General features: G+C 35.9%; 1 protein-coding gene across 6 annotated transcripts in view; it reads left to right on the plus strand.

Moving 5' to 3' along the window:
- Positions 1-11958, plus strand: part of LOC126281230 (elongation of very long chain fatty acids protein 4-like) — a 47337-nt gene extending 35379 nt beyond the window's left edge. For all 6 annotated transcript variants that reach the window (XM_049979999.1, XM_049980001.1, XM_049979998.1 and 3 more), the window contains exons 6-8: positions 6427-6554; positions 10469-10618; positions 10713-11958. In XM_049979999.1, coding sequence (XP_049835956.1) covers positions 6427-6554; positions 10469-10618; positions 10713-10841 — 407 coding nt within the window. In that variant the 3' untranslated portion in view covers positions 10842-11958. The remainder of the gene's footprint in view (positions 1-6426; positions 6555-10468; positions 10619-10712) is intronic.
- The last annotated feature ends 618 nt before the right edge of the window (positions 11959-12576 follow it).

Raw genomic sequence — 12576 nt, forward strand, 5'->3', positions numbered from 1 at the left:
GTTTTCATTATACGCAACGACTGGTTGTGTGTAGTGTTAACAGTGCAAATCGTTTTTTGTTTCTCTTGCTTCTTTAGAGCCATGATTTTGCCTCTTTGGAAAGCTCCAATTTCTCCCTTTTTAGGTTTTATGGCTCAGTAATTACTTTCTGCTTGCTCAAAGATTTCTATAGACATCCATCCTGCTTTGCATCTAATAATCTGCAAATAATGTGAAAAATTGTCATTTCCTGCAATAGTCTTTGTCTAATAGGGACTCCAATAGATGTAAAACAATTTTGGTAGACATACAATATTCCATATACTCATATAAGCATGGTATACTTTTGCCAACAAAGTTCCATATGTAACCTGATTGTGATACAAACAGAATAAATGATTGTATACCAATGTGAGATCTTCTCATTGGTATACACTGTTTCCAGCCTAATCTGCTTTTGCATAATAATAATAAACTTTCATCCACATCAATATTTCTTTCTGGAACTAAGCTGAGCTGAATTAGTTTCACAAATATTCAGTAACTTTGTGTGCTTTTCATACCTTTTGGCATGGATGCAGATTGAAAGCACACCAGTACCATCATTGATCAGGTAAACTGACTGTACTTTGTAATAACAAAATGCTTGTGAAAACTTTCATTCCATCTTCACTAACACTTATGTGACTTGCAGTTTGTATTTACAAACTGGCGTTTCCTTGATATGCATACATGTTGGTTTCAGTTTCCAGAATATGAATCAACATCAAAAAATACTTCAAAATACTCAAGTGGTGCAGCAGTTGTATCTAAATTTATTTTTACTCCCAGGATTGAAGTAAAAGTGAAAGCTGGTGTAGCGGTAGGAAAGTTACATGATCCATTTCATTCCATATGTGCCAACTTACAAATCCATCATTTTTGTCCCATTCTTCATTGTTGTCACTGAGGCTTCCCTCAGAGGTGTCATTGTCTCTTCCAAAATTTATGAAATCTTTACTGGATCCAGTATCTCAGACTCATCACCAGCATATATAGCATGTTTTGAGACGTAGAAAATATGGACTCACTGTCAGCACTGCTGCTTCACAACTGATACTAAATTGTTACAGATCTTTCCATTGTTGAAATTCCCCAGCTGTTGTCTGACTGCTGAAGAAATAATTTGGGTACAACTGTAGTATTTTATTTGCCATTAGAACTTTCAGACAATCTCACTCATTTCCAAGTAAGATCCAGTACAGTAGTTGAAAATAATAACATTAGTTGTATTGCATATGATGTAGTATAGTGAGTTTGTTGCAATTTCTGGTGTGAATATACTTTTTCTAACAAGATGATTGATTCCAGTTCAGTGAAAAATCATGTTTACAGATTTTTCTTTCTGCTTACATGTAAATTTTGCAATATGACTATAAACTGTTATCAACAGTTTGTTGCTTACAGTTGTGTGGCACCTGTTGTATATTCTATGATGCAATCAAAAAGGTTTCTGTTGACAGTGAGTTTTGAGAACGTGTTAAATGTGACTCCTGATGTTCAAGACCAACAAAAAAGATTTGACAGGAAAATACTAACTTCCGATATACGAATAGCCCAGAAATTACATCCGATGGGATAACAGCGTGCATCACAGAATCAGCAGCACATGCATGTTTCCTGTGGCTGGAGGATTAATGCTAGGTCATCTACATATTGGATTTTCTTGAAACTAATAGCTGAAATGTTGTGAACATAACAATTAAACAAAATGAGAACCAGGATTAATCCTTGAGGCAACCCATTCTTCAGGGTTCTCCATCTGTTGGCTTTTCCATTCAGAGAGCATGTTGTTCATTAAAGTTACTAGTTTCTGACATGGAATTACTTCAACAAGCTTGAGCACCTGTGATGTTCGTACTCTCATCTAGGATGTAACTGATTTTTAAAAATTAACTCTATACACACTATTGTACTCTAAGTTATTAATGATTTTTCTGCAACTAATAGAAGAAAATAGTTTTTGTTACTGTCACATAGCTTGATGAACTGAGGATGTCCACTGTTGTCGACAAAGTAAGCACATTATTCTTCTTAGCTTCAGATGTCCTACACTTCTGTGTTTTTGGGTTGCATTTTCTTCATACATAAATCTTGCTTTTGGAAATAAAAACCCAACACAAATGATTCTTTAAGAGCCACATTTATTCACAGAAAACTATGTGAAACAAATACTGCCAACATTAACCCAAGACTGAACAAAAGCTGAGTAAATACTATCTTGAGTTGAGCATGCAATCGGAGCCATGCTCACCTTTTAACTGTTTACTTCCTTGTTAAAATGTACACCAAAATTACATTTATGTAATGCAAATGATTTCCCTACAAAATTCACTTTAAGACTTGCTAGACAATTTACTCAAGCACAGTTACTATAGTGTTTTCACCTAACACTCTTATTTTTTGATGAAATTGACAAACTTTACACATTTATACATTGCCTGCTGGCTTTCTTGGGTTCTTTGGACAATGTTTTCTTGAGAATATTTTTAACATTTCACCAGCACAAGCACCTAGCATCGTCAAAGCTTCACCCTTCATTACTAGATGTGGATGGAGGGTGAAGCTTTGACAATGCCGGTCACTCTTGTTGGTGAAACATAAGAACTATTGTCAAACAAATGTTGCCTGAAGAACCCAAGACAGAAGCCAACAGGCAGTATGTCACCAAGTGCTCACAGGATTCTAAAAATTCCCACACTTGCCTTAATTTAATACTTTTTATTTATGTTGGGCTTTAACATTTGTCAACAAGAATTAGAATATAAATTAATATAAGCATCTTTCCAGTGAATATAATTTTTCAGAATTGATGTCTTTATATGAAAATTTGTCCGCCCCCATAGCTGTGTTGTCAGTGCGATGGACTGTCATGCCAAGGAGCCAGGCTTCGATTCCCGGCGGGGGGTCAGATATTTTCTATACCCAGGTACTGGGTGTTGTGTTGTCTCCATCACCATCATATCAGCCCCATTGATGCACAAGTCGCCAAAGTGGCGTCAACTCAAAAGACTTGCATCAGGTGACCAGTCTATCCGACAGGAGGCCCTAGCCACACAACATTTCATTTCACATTAATTACATCATTAACAATACATTGTTTTTCATATTGTTATTATTATTTGATTTAGTCAGCTGGTTTGTTTATAGACTAATGAGTACAAATAAAAGAAAAATTACAAAAAATTAGCATAATTGAATAGTACTAATGCAATGCTATGAAGCAATATAAGAACTGAAAGATTAATTATGAAAAATGAAATATACAAGTGTTCTACATTGGTTATACAGTGTTCAATAAGCAAATCTCAGTCTTTTATATTACAAACCCTTCTCTCCATATGGTATCATAAGCTGCTGTCAGACTGATGGAAGCTGTAGCTGATGGTAAGCCCCTCTGAAAATTGGGTTCCAACAATGCTGTGATAGTTGACACTTCATCACAGCAACGCTGTCTTTCTCTAGAGCCACTCTGTTCAGCTGGCATTATTTTATCAGTGACTTCTTGGAATTGGTTGGAAATTAGCCACACCAGTAGTTTGTGTCATACTGTGTAGGGAGACAGGTCAATAGTTAGCTGCATTGAGTCCTTCTTTGCCTGGTTTCAAAACTATGATTATTTTAGATTTTCTAAACATCTCTGGTAGCTTTCCATATGCAGGGGAAACCATTTTGGCCACTGTAACTATAGGAGACTGTTTTGTTCATGGGGCCTACAGCTTTATGGAACTCCAAACATATTCCATCAAAAACAATAGATTTATTTGTTTTCACAAATCCAAGGGCTAAAGTGAGCCCACATACGTAAAAGTCACATGCAAGGTTCCAATTGAGATCTCTTGGTATTTAACTGATTGAGTGCATTTCTTCTTGGTATATGTGGATCTGTATGAAGTTGCCTTATAAGGTTCTGAGCTTTACAATTGGTTTGCAGTCCAATTTTTGTCTTGTGCTATTTAAATCTTCAGTTTTGATTGAGAGCCTTCAAGAGATCTTCAGTTATTATATCACTGTCTGACTGCTGATATTGTGTGTACAATTTGTTACATTCTTCCATCCTTCCAGGTATGTACAGATGTTTTTAAATCCACATGGTATGAACTTCATGGCATTCGATATTAAAGTGCTGACAAATGTCTCATAAGTGGCAGGAATTGGAGAGATCCATTGGACAGTGCCATCAACCCTCTTCTGAAATCGGTCCCATCAACGATGTGGAACTGAGATAATAATTGCGATTTTTACACCATAATGGATGATTGGCCCATGTTGATTGTGTGGGAATGACTTGACTACTTCCCTTTGTGTCGTACTTTCATTGCTAAACATTGGTGAGGACACTATGGAGAAATCAGGAGAATAACCCTTTTGCCATCTGCCAGATCTAAAAATACTGAATGGTTAGCATTGTAGATGAGGTGGACTGTTCACTTCCACCCAGTCTTTGAGAGCAGTTTTATTTCCATCTTGTACCACATGTCTCCACTTTTTTCTATGGCTGTTAAAGTCCGTAACCTATATTACAAGCTGATTGAAACACTTAATTGGAAGAGAAGAGGGAGCAGGGAAATGGGGCTGAGCCAACACACTCTGAGATTTGTAGTTGTTAATCACTGTGACAGTGGCAAGCTCAACTGCTAAGAGAAACATATCTGCTGGTATGCCCTCATGAATTACTTTGAAATTAATATACTGTGACATATGTAGCCACCCCATATTGATCATCGTAGTGCAGTAGTATAAACCATGTATCATTCCTCTGCTATACAATTCTGCATCATCCTTCACTAGGGTCTCCACCATTCTCCAGTCTCACAAGTGAAGATATCTGCTTTTTGGTGGTGAGATTAACTTTATGCTTAAGTAACAGACTTTGAAGCTGTATCAAATGTTAACTGAATTGTATCATGTGTCTTATTGGTGCTGAGGAGGACTACTTGCACCTGTGTTTGTTGCATACTCCCTGTTTCCATGTAGCAGCACCTATTTGGAAGAATTTTCTGCTACTACACTAATGTTTGAGGGACACCTAATTGTACTTTCCACAACTTTTGGGAGGCTTTTTGGACTGAAGCTGGCACATTGCTTGCCAAAGTATCACCTCTAACTGCTCTCTGTGATGCCTGCCCCTTCATCTTTGTCTGCTCTCATCCTCACAATAGGGGGCCCCTCTCAGTCAAACTTATCCCTCTCTCAATCCTATGGAAGAAACTGTTAACCCCAAAAGGTAGTAAGTGTATCACAGTTATTTTTATATGTGTCTATCAGCAGTACTACACACATGACCTCTTAAAGTAAATTCTGGCCAGAAATTCTGTCTCAAAATTTGTTGTCCATAATTTAACTGATTAAATTTAATTATCACTCATAAATCAGTCCGTGCTAGGGACTTTTACAGTTCATGTCAAAGGGTCATTCCAGGGAACCATAAAGTGGTGCTTTCATAGTGCCACTGTCATACAAAGCTTATTAGTTTATTATTTCTGTAGCTGGTGTACTGTTATGATTGCAATTCAACATAAATGGTGTCTATGGATTAAGGTCTCATTTCAACAATATGACTATAATTTTTTAATATGTATGCAGCATTCACCAGCATTCATCTGAAATCATACCCAGTTGTTAGTAGTGCAGTGCTACTCATTGTGAAAAGATTTTAAGTGCATCAAAGATGAATAAGTACAAATTTGTGATTGCTTACAGAGATGGTTATTTCTCATTAAACAGTCTGCATAATTTGTTGCCATTGAGCATATCGATTTCTTGACATAGAGCAATGGCAAATTCAGAATGAAATATAAATATTTTTAAGGACTGATAAAGATAGAGTGCATTTCCATATGATGAACAGTCACTGAATAGATAAGGCATCAGGCAGCAGACACACTCGAGAAAAGGATTATCAGCTATCCTCAGAGTGCACTTGCACACACACACACACACACACACACACACACACACACACACACACACACACACACACACACAGTGCCTGGACACAGCATAGCTTGTATCGTTGTGTTCTAAGTGCCTTGCCACTGTTCAACAGTGCCTCTATTCACTGAGTGGTGATCTCTTTGTTTTTCAGATGTCTCCCACTATTTTCATTGTTCATTGCCATGTATACAAAATATATACTAGTTATATATTTTCATAATCCTTCAGTAACTACAAATATTTCCTACTTTTTTTACTTGTGGGAACAGTAAGTGTCAATTTTACCATGTGTAATGGGTTATGTGAATTATACTACTTTCTTTATACTAAGCAATATTATTTTCCTTTAAAAGTGTTATTATTACCATTCAATTTTATTTAGGTGAATGTGGATATTGTCTCTCTGTAGTATAAATGTGTTAAGTGTTCTTACTTGGATTAGTATTTAAGGTATGTATCCTTGTTTTTCAGCCTTCCTTCCAGCAATGGCTAATAGCTTCATCCATGTACTGATGTACACATATTATGGGCTTTCTGCCCTGGGCCCAGCAGTAGCTAAGTACCTGTGGTGGAAGAAATACCTTACCATTTTGCAGCTTGTGAGTTACCAATATTTGTAGTTTCTGTAAACAGAAAAGAAAATGTCACTTTTCTTTATGCACTTATAGGACATCTGAATAGCTAATTGGTAGATTTAAATTATGTCAAGTGAATAATTTTACTGTGGAAACAGATAAATTTGGATGATAATAATAATAACAACAACTCATGTTCAGCATCAAATGATGCAATGATCATTTTTCCGAATTCACCAATTCACAAGACAGGTTTGGAAGTCATGCTTATAGGTGAGGCTTGATTTGAAGGTAGAAACATTGGAACTTATAAAATTAAGAATTGTTTTAGATTATTTATTTAAGAAATGACTGAAAAGAAAAACTGAATGTTACAGGAGGTGGGCATAAATATGGAAACACTAAAATACACAACACATTACCATCCCTAATGTGGTATACGAAAATTGTTAGCATTCAAAATAGCTTCCAGTCATCTCGTAATGGATAAATGCAGATTCTGTGTGGTTCTCAAGGGAATCTTATGCCATTCTTTTGAAAAAAAAAATGGTAGTTTCAGGTAATAACAGTGGAGATGGGCAGCAGTCACACACCCTTCTCTGGAAAGTAGACCACAAAAGGACAATAACACTGAAATCTGGTGGCTGTGCTGACAGTTCGTCCTTGTTCTCACTAAAACAGTCATGGACAATGTGAGCTGGGTGAATGGAGGCTCTGTCATCGTGGAACACAATATCACCATTGGGAAACAAACATTGTACTATGGGATGAACCTGATCAGCCAAAATTGTCACATAATCCTTAGCAGTAGTGTGTCCTTGCAGAGTAACCATGGGGCCCATGAAATATCCTGATATGGCTGCCCAAATCATCACCAAACCCCTGCCATTTTTTTACTTTTGGGACGTAAACTCAGCCAGAAGTTAGAAACAATCTGAAACAAGGCTCATCTGAACCAAATGACATTCTTCATTGTGCCATAGTTCAGGCTTTATGGCATCAGCCTCACATTTTCTTTTTACAGGCATTTGCATCACTAATTAGTGGTTTTGGTATTCCAGCTAACCCTGCAATCCCCTGCTTATGGAGCTTCCTTCATGTTGCTTTGGTACTCAGAGGCTTCACAAATGTGACATTCAGTTCAGCAGTGACTTTAACAGCTGTCATCCTCTTAATTTTTGGTCACAATCCTCACAATCATCTGCCATGATCACTCAAAAGTCATTTTTGTCCACATCGTAACTTAGCAGATGATGTTTTTACAGTTTCTCTGTATGCAGTATAAATTATTGATACAGCGTCTCCTGAAACACCAAACACTTCAGCTCCCTGGGTTACAGAAACACCCACCATACAAGCACTGACAATTTTCCCATGTTTGAATTCACTTATCTCTGATGTAATGCACTAGCAACTACATAGAACACTTCTGACTACAACTGTCACTTGTAACACACTGAGGACATTGCCTCGGGGCCGTTCATTGTCAGATATAACAGTGCAATGTGTACACCCAGCTAGCCTCTGCATTTATGTTCAAGCATGCATTTGTTGTGGTGTTCCCATATTTTTGTCCAATCCCTGTGATTGTTTATATTAAATACAACAGACAGATTAACAGAATCTTCCGTCGGTTCTTGGTAGATCGACATTATAATAAATGGAAAGCACCATTTTGCTTTTGTTCTACAATATTACTTTTATTGTAAACTGGTTTTCGGCTTACAAGGCCATCTTCAGACATTTGTAGAACAAAAGCAAACTGGTGCTTTTCATTTATTACAAAGGACAGACATATATGTTACCTATATAAAGTTTTCTATATTTTGTGTGCAAAGCTCAGATACTCATTTAGTGACCAGTGTAGGTTTGCAATCAGTGTTCTTTTAAGGTTGGCTGTGGACATCAAGCAGGCAATGCTTGGCGAGAAACTCTTAAAAATGCTGGTACAGAGTAGTGAAATTAATGTAAACAATGTCTGTGTATCATTCACATCTTATTGTAATATGTTAACTAATGTACTCTCTTGCTCTCAGCCCTTTCCCTTCTCTCTATGCCAAGTTTCATAGTGGACCACATTTGCTACAGGGAAAGAGAAGCAATTCTACCTTACTGGGTCACATTTTCACATTATGTCACTAGGGTCAACTTCCATATTTAAATCCAAAATCGTAGAATGACTCAGAGTTGCGAAATACTGTAACATGCAATGTTTTCATGAATTATATCATAAGGAAATACATTACATTTAAGAATTTCCATTAAAACGTAATTACAATAGACATAGTTGTCCAATTACAGAAGTCTAATGTCCACTGCATTACCCAAAAAGGATCCAACAGCTCTTGCAGGTTGGTGACTGTGCTGTAATCATGTATTGGAGTCCTCTTTTCCTAAGTTTATGTTCATTTGTTGAAGTTCAAGCCCTGCTTGGGCTTTCAATTTGTTCTGTTGTTAATTTGTTCACTTGCATTAAAAGGGAACAATTTATAGAGTGAGACTCATACAATTACAATATGAATTTCGAGCTTCTGCCTTGAATACTGATATATATGCTCTTTTTTTTCTAAAAAATGACTCTCTCAGAATATAGAACTAGCAAGTGGAAGATGGCTGGATTATGCATAGTGTAATGGCTTTTTTCCAAATTAGTATCTGTCTATGTCTGCATTAGGTTGAAAATTTTGTCAGAATAAAACTTCATATTGTAATATCTTGTGAAGCATTCACATTTGGTGTTATCCTAAAGGCCTACAGGCCTAAGAATTTAAAATCTGTGTCATGCTAATGTGGATTTATGGATTGAGTAAGTCATTTTTCCTTTCTGGTTGTTTTTTGGAAATGTTCATACATTGTATATTTATCTAGGGATTTCGTATGAAAACAGGCACTACTGTGTGCTTAATGTGAAAATTATGAAATTACAAGGAAACTGGATGAGAGATATATGCTTAACCACCAAGAGGAAAAATTCTTACTACTTCTTGCAGACACACATAAAACTAGAAATAATTATCATAGCTTCAGGAATCATTAGTTCCTTCAATGGGGTGCAAAGAGCGATAGGTTGAAAAAAGCTACAAAACACAACATAGACTGAAAGGGGCTCACATGTTGTGAGAACTTGGGGGCAACCTCATACAGTTTTTTCTACTTTTCTACTTGTCTATTGGCAGTTTTGGTACCTACCTGGATAGGCAAGTGCATTACAGAGCCTGCTTCCAGGAAACAGAGAGGCATGTTGGCCCTGTATCAAATCCATCTCATTATTAATGTTGGAGGCCAGTGTGCCAACCAGCCTGGATCTTATTTTTGGGCAGTGCTTGTCATCCAATGAGGTAAATACTGGTCTGGTTTCCATGCCCCAGCTCAGATAAATGATGGACAAACTCTTTGAAAACAGTGTCACATTTGACACTGTGATTACACCGAGTCTAAACAGAAGGGGTACACTGAGTGGGGGCAGAGCTGGCAGTAGCTTTAAAATGTCTTTGGGAGCAGCATCTTCATTATACTCATAGCCCCTATATGGGTAAGGTTGGTTCTTCATAAAATTGGAGGTGAACTATGATGGTCCTGACAAATGCTGGATAGAGGGCACTGGCAACGAAGGAAAGATTGGCAGTCTTAGGGTTTTGCCTCCTGGAGGTAAAAGATGTTCATTTTATAGTTTTCTCAAGCAAATTTTCCTTCTTACAGGATATCATGTGACTGCATTTATGAGGAAAACTAACTGCTTGGTGATGAAACCAGAAAATATATACATATTTTAAATGAAAATAGTGTGTGTGAGATCTGCTGAGTTTCAGAGCTCAGATCTGTAAAGTAAATATCACATACCTATCATCTCAAAAGGCAAAAATAATAGAGTAACTCAAGTGACAAGCATTAAAATATAAATGACCAATTTATTACTGATAAAGTATTGTATGTTGCAGATTCAGTTCACAACCGCAATGATAATGGGTATCAATGGTATTAGAAATGGCTGTGATTTTCCTATATGGATGCAGTATACACTAGTAATTTATATGATGTCCTTCATTGCCCTCTTTGGAAATTTTTATGCAAAAGCATATATGGCTAAGGTAAGAATTACAATTGGTGCATGTAAAATATCTTCAAAGAGTCTCATTTAAACAAAAAATTGATATTAATGTCTTTCATTTATTTCGTTTTTAGGGATCAAAAATATTTGATGGTAATGAAAGCTCTTATAGGAGATCTATCAGCAAAGAAGTCCATCAGAATGGATTCAAGAACCATACATCAAATGGAATTATTGAAGACAAGAGTAAAAAGATAAAATAAATAAAATGTGCAGGTACTAATATGTGCTGGTCACCAAACCTGAAAATTTTGAGACACTAATAATGACTCAGTGGTGTTGTTGCTCCAGAAGACATTAAACTATTTTCTGTTTCTTGATGAAACAGAACATTTGTACAAATTTGGTGCGCAATTGACTGATAATGTTAGATGAATAGTGCTCTTCATCTGAAGTCTATTTTTCACTACTGTGCGTGAGTGCTGTTGATATTGTCACTGTTGATCCAAGACAACATACAAGTGTTTTGTATGGCTGAAAATCGTGTGTGTGTGATACAAGATCAATTTTTTTTTTTTTTTTAGCTGACATAGTCAGTGAGAAGGTAAGTTCCCTTACATATTCCAGTGAATGTAAGTGCTCAAATATTTGTTAGCAAAGTGATTCAAAGTGGTAATTAATAGGAACAACACAAATGACAGTTAACAAAAATGTAATATCAAAGCAATACTATTAACTAAAGCCATAAATATTATTTAAAATAATTAGAGGAGGAAGTAACACAGTAGAATGTGAATTTATTAGAAAGAAACAACCAATGAAAGTGTAACAATTTCAATGAACAGTAAAGAATTTAATTGTTATGGTTTAAGGTTTTTCACTCAAAAATCTGTCAATGTAATAACTAAAGCAATAAATGAAAGTGGATCAATGTAAAGTTATTAATTGGCAGTTAATGCTACTGAAACTCAAGTTTAAAATGTATATTTCTACACATACTGTCAATTAATGCTCAGGTACAAGAATGTAATATCAACTGTGTACTGCCATGTAATTCTAAACTGAGGCTGTAATTAACAAATATTCATTTACTATGAGTGTGTGCCGCATAGTTTTCTCATAATTCTGATTTTTGTTTATAAGTTATGACATGTCATTCTGTTGACTTGCAGTCATAATTGTGTGAAATATAAAACTGATGTAACTCTAACTTGCAAGCTCGCATATTTTTACTGTTTCAGAACATATGTTGTGAGAAATGTTTATCATTCTATTTACTTTTCATTAATTGTGTGCTTTCATTACTGTCATTTTTACACTCTGTCATGCTACACAAATGACAAAAGCAATAAAAACTTTTGTTATATATGGAAAACATTACTTTATTCTAGTTATGTTATCCAGCATACCTTAGTCAGCAAAATTAACTTATAAACAACTTTCTACAAGGGGACTGCAGAGAATTTTCAGAAAGCGACACAAACAAAAAGTAATGCAGATATACAGATTCAAAGTCTCATGGCAATACAAAGTAGTAAAATTTTTTCTAGCTTCCAGCTGATCAAGTGGTTAAATATCTATGATCTTTCAGTCAACTGCTTCTGCACCATAGCCAAATAGTGTCTCAAATGCTAATTTCAAACTCATTCATTCATCCTTTCATCATTTTCCATAGAGCCCATTATGAAGGATAACCTTTGGAGAAACAGGACAAAGTCAAGGTTATTAATAATTAAATTTCTTGTTATTAACTTAACAAAGCAAGCAGAGATGCTGCTATTCCCTCAGTGCTATGAAATAACTGCTGTTTTTCTCCTGCAGATAACTTAATACTTCCATTACTGTAATGCCATTTATTAAAGAAAAACCAGAAGCTGCATGCTGTAAAGTTAGAGGCCTACTTACACTATAGATTGGTACTCATCATGCAGCTAACAGGGTGCTTCAGTCCTTAAAACTAGATAAATAGGAAGTCTTTACTTGAAACTAACATAGCAG

This window comes from Schistocerca gregaria, chromosome 7 (genome assembly GCF_023897955.1).
Source record: "Schistocerca gregaria isolate iqSchGreg1 chromosome 7, iqSchGreg1.2, whole genome shotgun sequence".
NCBI lineage: Eukaryota > Metazoa > Arthropoda > Insecta > Orthoptera > Acrididae > Schistocerca > Schistocerca gregaria.